General features: G+C 41.4%; 1 protein-coding gene across 1 annotated transcript in view; it reads left to right on the top strand.

Annotated features, from left to right (window-relative positions):
- LOC133449034 ((E3-independent) E2 ubiquitin-conjugating enzyme UBE2O-like) overlaps positions 1-8,063 on the top strand; it is a 46,373-nt gene extending 38,310 nt beyond the window's left edge. Inside the window, exons 20-23 of the mRNA XM_061728165.1 lie at positions 1,258-1,461; positions 1,546-1,603; positions 3,203-4,019; positions 6,273-8,063. Of these exons, the coding sequence (XP_061584149.1) occupies positions 1,258-1,461; positions 1,546-1,603; positions 3,203-4,019; positions 6,273-6,300 (1,107 nt within the window). The 3' untranslated portion in view covers positions 6,301-8,063. The remainder of the gene's footprint in view (positions 1-1,257; positions 1,462-1,545; positions 1,604-3,202; positions 4,020-6,272) is intronic.
- Positions 8,064-12,734: the final 4,671 nt, after the last annotated feature.

Genomic DNA, 12,734 nt, shown 5'->3' with positions numbered 1-12,734 from the left:
TTCATGCACTTTAATTTGTCCAGCTGTACAGTGTTTACATTTACAAGCCTAGGAGACAGTGAGGAAATATACAAATGCACTTTCTTGTATGAAGTTTTGGCATTGAATAAATGCATAACTACAGACGTTTTCCTTTTTATAGGTATTTTTTCTTTTTCAGTCCCATATATCGTGATATATCGCTCTTACCGATATATCGATATATCGAATATCGAAAATATCGTGATATTATCGATATCCTGGGCCACATATCGCCAAAGTATCGAATTGGGACTTACCCGTATCGTCCCACCCCTAGTTATCAGCAATTGTGTGTGTGTGAGCGGTAAGTCAGTGAACTTCTCTCAGAGCTGTTCCTCAGCCAATGTCCTTGATGTTATCAGGCGGCTCGGTCAGTTCTGAAAACAAGTCCACAGATGTTCCTGAGAGGGGAGGGCTAGTGGGGGCAGAGCCACTTGTTTACATTCCACCAGGGAGATTGTGACTAGAGCAGCGGGCCAAGCTGCTCTGTCAAGGTCAGGTTATAGAATCAACAATTATATTGCAAACAGGCAGCCTCAGTAATTTTCCGTCTGCCTTAAGTCTCTGGTTCCTCAATTGCGACTCCAAACAGACAAATTGTGATCAACTTCTCCAAGGTCTTATCCATCTTGCCAATGAGCTCAAAGACCGCCGCCAGCCTACGATTCTGTTCAAGAACCGCATCCAGCTTACGGAGAAATCCTGCTATCATAAATCCAATTATGAAGCATCTTCAACGTCCTCGACAAACAGAATCCGGAGGCACAACGGTTTCCAATATTTGTAGGAATCCATTGTGTATCCAGCAAAAAATGTCCCATCGGGGCAGGAGGGCTCCCTTACCCCCTGACGTCTTGTCGCAAAAATTTGGTCAATTGTGTGAGAGACCAGTTAATCAATTCCATGATTGTAGAATATTGAGTTTCAACAGCAAGTATTGCAGCTAATGATGCTGTAAGGACCAATCAGCTTCCAGAATGCTGATAGAACTGCTTTCAGAAACATTGTGGGGAAGAATTACCAAACAGATCCAGGGAGGAAACAGAGACGGAGGAAATCAGTTTTAGTTTTTACCACATTCCGTTTTAATTTTTTTCCATTTTTGGTCTTTTTCGGTTCCATCAATTTAGTCCTGAATCTTGTTTTTTTAAAGGTCTCTGTTCTAATCCGGTATTAGCAGTAACGATGACGGTGCTGAAGGTTCTGAAGGTTTTGGTTCTCCTGGTTCTCCTGCAGGACCTGTTCTCGGCTCTGATCAAGGGCCCGACCCGGACGCCCTACGAGGACGGGCTGTTCCTGTTCGACATCCAGCTGCCCAACATCTACCCGGCGGTGCCGCCGCTGTTCCGCTACCTGACCCAGTGCAGCGGCCGGCTCAACCCCAACCTTTACGACAACGGCAAGGTCTGCGTCAGCCTGCTGGGCACCTGGATCGGCAAGGTGAGACCGTGAGCTAGCAAAAAAACTCTTCCCTTACACCGCTCTGATGCTAACGCAGAGACTGATTGGCTCTTTGCTCCACAGGGCACGGAGAGATGGACCAGCAAGTCCAGTCTGCTGCAGGTTCTCATCTCCATCCAAGGTCAGTTCCTGGGATCTGGACTTCTTGTTCCTCCCTCCCTCCTTTTTTTTTATTTATTTATTTTTTTATTTAACCTTTATTTTACCAGGTACGGAAGAGAAAATATTTGAGAGGAGGAAGATTTTTTTATTGTGCACTTCGAGAAAAAAAGTCGAAATGTCGAGATTAATGTTGGAATACAATTTTGAGAATTAAGTCGGAATTTCGAGAATAAAAATTGTTGAAATTGTATTTCAACTTTATTCACGAAATTTTGACTTTTTTCTCGACATTTCGACTTTTTCCTCAAAGTGCATAATGAAAAAAAATCCTGCAAATCCATGCAGGAGAAAAAATATTTGAGAGGGGAAGATTTTTTTTATAGTGCACTTCGAGAAAAAAGTTGTCGAGATTAATGTTGGAATACAATTTCTTGAATAAAGTTGAAATTTGAAATTTCAAGAATAAAGTTGAAAGTTTCTCGAAGTGCATAATGGAAAAAAAAAAAAAACCCTCTAAAATAGTATTTTTATTTTTCTGCTGCCTGGCCCTAATACTTTTTAGTAGTTTCTAGTAGTTTTTTCATTAGGTTCTCAATATTTACTCTAAAAGAGCCTATGATCCAAAAACCCAAGTATTTGAAGGATGATACTCTTTCAGTCAAGTCTCCTGAGGTATCAATACCAACATTCTCTGAGATTGTCTGACGTTCTGGTCCGTGTTCTGGCACGATGGGACGCTGATTCATTCAAAATTAGTAAATATAGAGTAAATATTTAAATTATGAAATATTAAATATAATAAATGAATATGACAATTAAATAAATAAAAATAATAAAATCTTTACTTTTTAAATAACTTTAGTATTTCATGACAAATTATTTCATATTGGTATATTTATTTCATGACACTTTTATTTTGTAATGCCTCTTTTACATATTACAGTTGGTATGAAATACATAAGTGTCATGAGCTGTAATACATAAAGGCATTACAAAATAAGTGTCGTGAAATGTAACACGTAAACCTGGCATTCAAAAATAAGTCATGAAATAAATATAATATGAAATAATTTGTCATGAAATTAAAAAAAAAATATGTAAAACAAATTTTATTAATGTATTTATTTCATTTTCATATTTTTTTCAATTTAATATTTCTTTAACTATTATTTTTTTAAAATAACGATTTTTAATACAACAAATTATTCCATATTGGTATATTTATTTATTTCATGACACTTATTTTGTAATGTCTCTTTTACATATTACAGTTGTATGAAATTAAGTGTCATGAACTGTAATACGTAAAGGTGGCATTACAGAATAAGTCATGAAATAAATAAATATACTAATATGAAATCATTTGTCATGAAATTAAAAAATAATTCAAAGTAAATATTTAAATTCTTTATTTATTTCATTTTCATATTCATTTATTTAATTGAATATTTCTTAATTTAAGTATTTGTTTATTTAATTTGGAATGAATCAGCGTTTTATGACGTGTGAAACAGCGCCCCCGTAAATGTTACGTGGTGAGAACGTGGTACTGCAGCCTGTTGTCTGTGAGGAGATGAGTTGGCAGAAATAACTGGTCCGTGTCCTGGTCCGCCCTCAGGCCTGATCCTGGTGAACGAGCCGTACTACAACGAGGCGGGGTTCGACAGCGACCGCGGGCTGCAGGAGGGCTACGAGAACAGCCGCTGCTACAACGAGATGGCTCTGATCCGGATGGTGCAGTCCATGTCGACGCTGCTCACCAGCCCGGTGGACGTGTTCCGCCAGGAGATCCGGGACCACTTCAGCTCCAGCGGCTGGCGCTTCCTGCACCGGCTGGAGGCCTGGCTGGAGCTGCACGAGGCCGCGGAGCGCGCCGCGGAGCGCCCAGGGGCCCCCAGGGGCCTCCGGGACCGGGCCCCGTCCGTGGAGCCGCTGGACGAGCAGGCGGAGGGGGCCGGGCCCAAGGCGGTGGCCCACAGCAGCCCCGACGGGGCGGCGGGGGCCACGGGCCCCCCGGGGCCGGCCCTGGCCGTGGGCAGCATCATGGAGGAGGAGGAGCTGGAGGACTCGGGGCTGGGGGCCTCGGGGCTGGGGGCCTCCACCACGGCCGTGCAGGAGCTGAGCCAGAGCTCGGACTGGGACAGCACGCAGGGCAGCGGCTCCCTGGGGGGCCCGGGGGGCCCGGCGGCCCGCCCCGGGGCCTCAGAGCCGGGCCCCGGGGCCGCCGCAGCGTCGGCCGGGGGCCAGCCCGTGGTGCGACCAAAGAAACGGAGGAAGAGCTACCGCAGCTTCCTGCCCGAGGGCAGCGGCTACCCCGACATCGGCTTCCCGCTCTTCCCGCTGTCCAAGGGCTTCGTGAAGAGCGTGCGCGGCGTGCTAGCGCAGTACCGCGCCGCGCTAGTCGCCGCCGGCGTCCCCCAGCACTCCGAGGACAAGTAAGTTCCCGCTCTCTTCCTCACGCTCTCTTCCTCACGTTCTCTTCCTCACGCTCTCTTCCTCGCGCTTCTACCTTTCCATCCGCCTCGGGCCGCGGGGGAGGAGCCAATCAGGAGGCCACGCCCACATCCCCCCCTTTACTGCCATCTCAGTCTGTTCTGCTCCTTCCATCTTTTAATTTTCCCATGATTCTCCTCGGTGGGAGCCTGACGGTCAGAGGTGTCTTCAGTATTCACATTCATTACTCAGTATAGATACTAGAGTTTAAAAATACTCCTGTAGAAGTTAAAGTATCAAGTTTTTTACTCAAGTAAAAGTATAAAAGTACTGGTTTCAAAACTACTAAAAGTATAAAAGTAAAAGTAATGTAAGGGGGAAAAAAGCCATTAAGGACAAAAGCCATTGAAAATGAATGTATCTTAGTATAATACAAATATATTAAAGAAGCATATATGTGTACTATTGAGCAGTAACGTGTTTCAGAGAGCAGGAGATATGATGACTAGTTGCCTATAAGCAGTGTGCGAAATATCCATCCATATTCGGGGGCTCCCTAACTCGCGTATTTTTTTGTTTGTTTTTTAAACAGTGTGGCCCTATGCAATAAACCAATACAATCAGCCTACTATAGCCTATGACAAATACACGCACACTTTTAACCATTTTAGATGCACGTTGTTTTACTAACAGGAGGCAAAATTGTGCACTACGATGCAGAATGTTATTTACAAATTATATCTGATAATTAAAATGAATAAAAGACATTAATTGGCACCACACTGGTGCACAGTGCACTTAATGAATAAATGAAAGGTATAAGACACTGGTGCACGACCAGTGCATTGCAGAAACGAATAAACAAATAAAATAGGCAAATGTATTTTGTAGATAAATAAAAAAAAAATACAATGAAAATGAATTGTGCATTCAAATAACAGTAATAACAACAAATGCCACTATCGTGCAATCAGTGCACTTAAACAGATCCTCAGCCTGCACAATGATGACTGATTATTTAACGTTACGTAACCATCCAGGAAATTATGTTTTAACACAGCTGCAGCTGTGTTAAAACATGTGAACCCTTTCACAAATTCCACTCATAACAGGTGATCACACAAAATAAAAAAAAACAAACATGATGGGTTTCAACAGGTGGGTTCACGCAGCTTACACATTCACAAATCACACTCATAAAAGGCCATAACGCAAAATAATAATAACAATAATTAAAAAAAAAAACATTATCTCTCAGGTGGGTTCAGGCCATGTTAAGCAGGCTGGCCTCTTACCTTAAGTTAAAGAAAGTCCGTGCTGCAGCGGGGGCGCAGTAGCATCTGTCCCGGAGCACTCGGCCTCAACTTTCCTTCCTTCACCAGAGGGGGGCAGAGGAACGGGACCCTCTGTTGTGACATCGTCTCTCTCCTCATCTCTGGCTCACACTGACACCTTTTTTGATGTGAACCCAAAGTGTGCAAGTGACACACTCTGAGTTAGCTTCCGCTTAGCCGTGTTATTCTGGCATCTCAACTAGCCGGCCTGGTCATTGCGCTGTGCTGGCGCACATGGCTAATTTACATACATAAAGGTGCAGGACTTGTGTTAAACCAATAAAAGTTTTGAATTGTGAATACTTGATATGGTGATCTCTTAAACATATTTAATTGACCATTAGTGACAATCAAATTATCATATTATATTATATAGCCTAATTTATTTATTTTTTTGACAACATTGAGACCCCCCCTAAATTTGGCTTTTGAGTCTTTCAGGGGGGCTCAAGGGTTAATCGGGGGGGTCAGACCCGAACCCCCCCCATATCTCGCACTCTGCCTATAAGTATTGTAATGGTGCAAAAAGTCAAACTTCATGTTCATGTTATCATTTATCCTAACCTTTATTGGAATGTACATCCAAGTTTAGTTGCAGGAATCTGAGGGAACGGATGTAAGAACAAAACTGGACAAGAACATCTGAAACAACCACAACCAAATTCACTCTATCCGGATGGAGCAATTTAACTGGATAGTTTTTATTAAAGGCCCAAATGAAATAGAGTAACGAGGCTGTTTTTAAAATGTAAGGAGTAAAAAGTACAGATAATTGCGTGAAAATGGAAGGAGTAAAAGTAAAAAGTCTAGATAACCAACATTTCTACTTAAGTAAGGTAACAAAGTATTTGTACTTTGTTACTTTACACCTCTGCTGACGGTCCAGATTCTTGATCTAATATCCTCTCTTCTCTCCTCCAGTGACACGTCAGACGAGTGTGATGGATAAAAGGGGGCGGGGCTCAGACTCGCTCCCGCCCCGCTTTAACCAACGACCTGCTGGAGCCGCAACCGAGTTGAAACGTCATCTCTCCATGAAAGCAGGTGAAAAACACGAAGGATACGACGAGCCGGAGCTTCTGCCGGAGCTGCTGCCGCGACGGAGCGGAGAACGACTGAAGGAAAGAGAGAAACCTGTGCCATGAAACCCCCATCCCCCCCGACCGACGCCCAGCGGCTCCGCTGGGCGACCACTGCCCCCCCCGCGGACCAAACTCTAACCCCCGCCCCCCAAACCCCCGCCCCCCCACCTTCCCCCCCGCGGACCAAACTCTAACCCCCGCCCCCGTACGCCCCCCCACCTTCCCCCCCGCGGACTCTTGTAGCACCGACCCACGTCTCCATCCCGCGCTAGAACCCAGCGAGTGAACCAACAACCGGGCCGGACGCTTCCTGCCAACGCTAGCCGACCACGTTTACACGCGACCACCTGCCGGGGGCGGAGCCTCAGCGCTGGGGGCGGAGCCTCCACGCCCCCTCCCCCTCCACCTTCTAAGGAATTCAACAAAAGCTGGAACTTTGTGCTTTTGATTTTTGAGGCATTTGAGTTTGTTTTTTTTCTTTCAGAGGTTGAAATGTTTTGAGTGTTGAGAGTTTTACCCACAATGCAAAGCTACATCGCTGCACACGATGTTATTTAGCGATTGAAACCATTCCTGCATCCATTCCATCGTCCCCCGTCGACGTGTTGCCTTACTTGAATCGTTTGTGCACGGCTGCTTGTGTCACGCTTTACTCGTGCACCGACAACGACCACTTCAACAAAAAAAAGAGGAAAAAAACGGTCTTTCCCCGTCTCTCCTCCCGTCTCTCCCGCTCTGTTTTGTGTTTTATTTGGGGGGGTTTCGGTCTCCTGGTTGCAGTTTTCCGTAAAGAATCTCCGGATTTTCAGTTTAGTTCGGCCGAACGAGCGACTGGACGAGAACAGACGGCAGATTTTCTTCTTCTTCTTCTTCATCACTAAACATTCATGAATCAGGGTTTCGGGGTCCACTCGGTCTTCCTGTGGAACCATCAGTCTTGTTTACATCCCCCCCCCAACGAGCGCTAACCGCCGTCTCAGCCGCGTTTTACTTGAACAGATTCTCCGACGCTGAGATGATTTTCCTGGCAAAAGCTCGGAAAGACTCGAAGATTTTCAGAAAGGAGGTTTTTTGTTTTTTTTGTTTTGTTTTTGCTTCGTCTTCCACATTCGGATCCGTGCCGGACTTTACTTTCTGCCTTCAGCTGCAGCCGCGGCGCTACGGCTACAGCCTTCTTTTTTTAAGTATTATTTTTTTATTTTTTGTTTTTTTTTTTGCTCTTTGCTTGCGTCATCGCTGCTCGTTTCTCGGAGGAACTCGTTTTCCGCCTCTCCGCTTCGGCTCTTGAGACCGAATCGCGCCGAAGCGCAAAGGTTGGTCCTCTGCCAGAAACTAGACCCGCTGCTTCAGCCCTTCTCCTTCCTCCATGAACAGAATAATGTGAAGCTTGAGTTAAAGTCTGGCAGGATTTCAACCCCAACGATGTACAATTTTCCGTGTATATTCTTCAGATTCCAACCATTGTTAACGATTATTACTGCAAGACGTTTGTTTTTCAGCCAAAGCATGTAACATGTTGCTTTAAGCCTCTCGGCTGCACACAAAGACTTGACTGTACGATGTCTACATTTCCACAGTGGCCTGTTATTGATATGATATTTAAAAAGAATTAATAAAGTTTCAGTTTGTAGCCTGATTCCTTCTGTACAGTCACCACCACCATGATGAAATATAAAACTCTACAAACCAGATATATTTAACACAAACTTCAGAGCTAAAGAGTCTCGTAAACGCTTGGGACATAATGTGTATTGTACTTAAGATCTCACTTCTTTTTCCTTTTTTTAATGGTTTACTTTTGTTGCTACAGAAGACTGTATAGTGATGTATTAAAGTTTGCAAGCAGTACCAGAGAAACACCGTGGCCTCATTTATTTGGACCTGGAGGCAAATAAACCCCAAAAAATAAAAAAATTACAACACTCGTATTTTGAATCAAACCAAACAAACACACCGATCTAATGTATGAATCGCTCTCTTCACTCACTATCCTAAAAACAGATAAGCTATTTATTTCACCAATAACTAGTGTTTTCTTACGGAGGCCAAAGGAAACCAGGCTTCCTCACTTTTTCAGAATATAACTTAATAAAATACACTTTTTTTTAACAGTTTATGTAATCCTGTGTTGTGGCTCTGTCGTATGGAACGCTGATTCATTCCAAATTAAATGAATAAATATTTAAATTATTAAATATTAAATAAAATAAATGAATATGACAATGAAATAAATAAAAATATATTTTCTTTTTAAATAACTTTAGTATTTCATGACAAATTATGAAATATTGGTATAATATTTATTTCATGACACTTATTTTGTAATGCCTCTTTTACATATTACAGTTGGTATGAAATACATAAGTGTCATGAGCTGTAATACATAAAGGCATTACAAAATAAGTGTCGTGAAATGTAACACGTAAACCTGGCATTCCAAAATAAGTCATGAAATAAATATAATATGAAATAATTTGTCATGAAATTAAAAAAAATATGTAAAACAAATTGCATTAATGTATATTTCATAACAAATTATTCCATATTGGTATATTTATTTACTTCATGACACTTATTTTGTAATGTCTCTTTTACATATTACAGTTGTATGAAATTAAGTGTCATGAACTGTAATACATAAAGGTGACATTACAAAATAAGTCATGAAATAAATATACTAACATGAAATTATTTGTCATGAAATTAAAAAATTAAAGTAAATATTTTTTTTTAATTTCATTTTCATATTCATTTATTAAATTGAATATTTCTTAATTTAAGTACAAAAAATATTTGTCTTAATGTAAGTAATAAACTTGGGAAGTTTCATGGTGATACCTGCTATTTACATTTTTACCCTATTTTAGCCTATTAACCTGGGGTGTCTCATCTTAAAGGAGCTTGAGGCCTGATTGTGGCAAGATTTATGAAAAAAATCCGTATACATTTTAAGTTTTCTAGTAATAATGTCAGATGAAGCGTTCCAAACCAAAAAGAATGATTCCTCTAGTGCAGGGGTCGGCAACCTTTTTGACATGGAGTGCCAGTGTGAAATTTTCTTGTGAATGAATGTGCCATAATCAACAGCAGGCTAAAACAAAGTTACATTAAGGTATGACACAAAATACAAAAACATTTCCAACACACCTGGAATTATATTCTATACAGGCCACATGCAAGCATATTTTACAAGCATCAGAACAGCTTGTCCTAAAAAAAGAGGAAAATTCTTGACGCGGACGAGTGAGGGCGCATCGCGCCCAAACCCTCTAGGGGGGTCCGGGGGCATGCCCCCCCGGAAAATTTTGAAAAATAGACTCAAAATGGTGCATTCTGGTGGTCTCAAAGCTCCATAATCACATCTTTTATCAATGCAAGAATACACACAAAAAATCTGAATTTTTGCAAAGAATGATGCATTTTGATAACATAATAACACACATTCATCATCATGGGTAATTCTTCATGCATGAATAAATCTTGAAATCAAGATAATCATATCTTAAACTTCTACAATGGCCAGAATCCCCCTTTCACACCTAAATTAATTGACAAAACTACAAAAGACAAGCAGCTCCTTGTCTTTCAGAACTGTAGTGTGGAACTCCGAACAGATCTGCTCAAAGTTCAGTGCGAGGAGCTCCACTGAACTATTTGTTATAATTTTGATTATTTAATTCTTTATTGATTTCATAAAATATTCAAATTTTTTGAGATTTTTTATTTGGGGTTTTCATTAGCTGTGGGCCCATAATTATCAAAATTATAACAAATAAAGGCTTGAAATATCTCACTTTGCATGTAGTGGGAAATAATATATTTGTTTCACCTTTAGTTGAATTTATTGAAACTAATTAAGTTTAGCAATATATTCTAATTTTCCGACCTTCACTTGTATATTATGACCAATAAATAAGAGCATAATAAATGTCCCGTATCACACCATATCAAGCTCAGGGGATGTTTCAGGTATGAGGAACTGTGCAACAGATGCCTGGCTCCTCTGTGACGTTATATTACGTTTGTGGAGGTTCCTGCAGCATGCTGCCTGACACACCTCAGAGAGACCTCTGTTTCCTCTTTTAGGACGAGGTGGGGTGTCTGGAGCCTCTGGAGACATCTTGACTTGACTTTTTTTTTTGTTTAAAGCCGCGCGTGTCGGTGCAGTTAGCAGCAGTGAGAGGTAAAGGATTTATGGTTCTGCGTCAGACCAACGCAGAACCTACGCCGTACATTGCGGGTCGCCGCGTACTCTACGCCGTAGGCTCTGCGTCGATTTAACGCGGAACCATAAATGAGGCTTAACTAGGCAACGGAGCGCAAAGGGGTTCCGAATGCAACTTTTAATTCCCAATTACGGAACAATTCCGTATTTCAAGGGGCGGGTGGCAAGCCCACACTCATCTCTGCACAGCCTACCTGCTGCAAAAAAGCAGTGCTGCTGCTTTTTTGTCCCGCTGCAAAAATGTGTTTTAAACTGAGCTGCCGCTCCTCTTCATTTCTGCTGCTGCCGCGTCCTGGCTGTCTGTCTGTGAAGGCTGATTTATGGTCCTGCGTTAAATCGACGCAGAACCTACGCCGTAACCCTACTTTTTTATTTTTTTTTTCCCGTTCCGCGGAAACCGCAGACATTTTTTGCTGAGACCAACCGAGCGGGCCTTTTCCAGTGTGCCAATGATTATGCCGCCGCGTGCCAATCATGGCACGCGTGCCTGAGGTTGCCGACCCCTGCTCTAGTGTATCTCTCCATTGCCTTGAACAGACTGTGTGCTGCAAAATGTGCTGCAATTCTGTCCCGAATTTCCCGCGCTGTCCTGTGGATGTGACGTCACATGACGCTGCATGCACGTTCTCCCCGTTCTCCCGTGCCGGCTTCACTGTTGGCTGCAGTACCCCCAACGGCCGCCGTGGTGAAGGGTGGCGCTAGAGAGTCTCATTTCTTAAAAGGAGCCTCAAGCTCCTTTAAATAAAAATGACTTGTTTTATCTTTAATTAAAAAAAACACACAAATGAACCATGTATAGTCTATAACCATGACTTTGAGAACAGCATCGGTTGATTTGCCCTATAAATCCCTAATTTCATTGTGTACATCTATCATTACCGGTCTGAAGGACTCATGAGCGCGCAGCGCTTGTCCAGAGCGCGCAGCGCTCGTTCACATTGCCCCGGGGCATGATGGGAGGCCCCAGAGCATCATGGGAGGTGACTCAACTGCGCATGCTCTATGGGCCCGTGTACCAGGAAGTAAACCAGGAAGTCAGAATTTTTTTTTTTTTTTACAAACTTTATTCAACATTTTCAAAATTACAAAATTCCTTTGAGGAAACATTAGTTTGCAATTGAAACATAAATTCACAACACACAAGCGAAATGTAACTATAAATTTTTTCCAATATAAACTTCTAAATTCAAATAAAAAGAAAATAAATAAAATAAATTTAAATAATCACAAAATAAAATAATCACAGGGGTTGACATTTCAACAAAAATGTATAAGCATAGCAAAATTTAAACTTAAAGAACAAGAGACTCTAACATGGTTTCATATAAATCTTGTATAAACTGATTATCTTTTGAAAGTACCTTAATAGATGTTAAATAACTTTTTATTTCGTTTTTAAAACATACTAGGGAGGGTTTGCTGTTTTTCCATTTATTTTTATGAATATGATATTTACCCAAAATTAGAATTATGTTTACCATCTTGGATACCTTCTTTGGCAGACCATCCATATAAATTATGACCTGAAACCTGCTGAACATACAGTTGTTGATCCCAATCTTTAACCACCGATAAACATCTTGCCAAAAAAGCTTTGTGAATGAACAAGAAAAAAATAAATGTTCAATTGTTTCGTGTTCTGTTTTACAGAATATACAAGGGTCTACGTCAAAATTGAACCTTCTCCTTAGGGTTTCAGCGGCAGGATAAATATTGTTTATTATTTTAAACTGAATTTCTTTTGCTTTGGGTGAAATTGGCCATTTAAGGAGCTGCTGTATGTTTTTGTTAACGTTGCTTCAATTTCTGTTATCTTTATTTTTGTTGATTTTTTGATATCATTGAATAGCTTTTCTTTAAACACATTTCCAAGTACTTTGTTATTACATTTTCTTTCACCCAATTTCAATTCACCGACTTTTAAATCAGGCAGTTTGACAGTCACACTTGAGTATGTAAGAATATTTTTTATCATATAATTCAAGGGAAGTGGAATAGCTCTACAGATTTTATTGAATTCTCTATAGGAAGTCAGAGATTTTTTCGGCGGATGCGCTGGGTGAGCAAACTCCATTG

Source organism: Cololabis saira, chromosome 1, assembly GCF_033807715.1.
Source record: "Cololabis saira isolate AMF1-May2022 chromosome 1, fColSai1.1, whole genome shotgun sequence".
Lineage (NCBI taxonomy): Eukaryota > Metazoa > Chordata > Actinopteri > Beloniformes > Belonidae > Cololabis > Cololabis saira.
The sequence above is the reverse complement of the archived record's forward strand: the minus strand, read 5'-3'. Positions and strand labels throughout refer to the sequence as shown.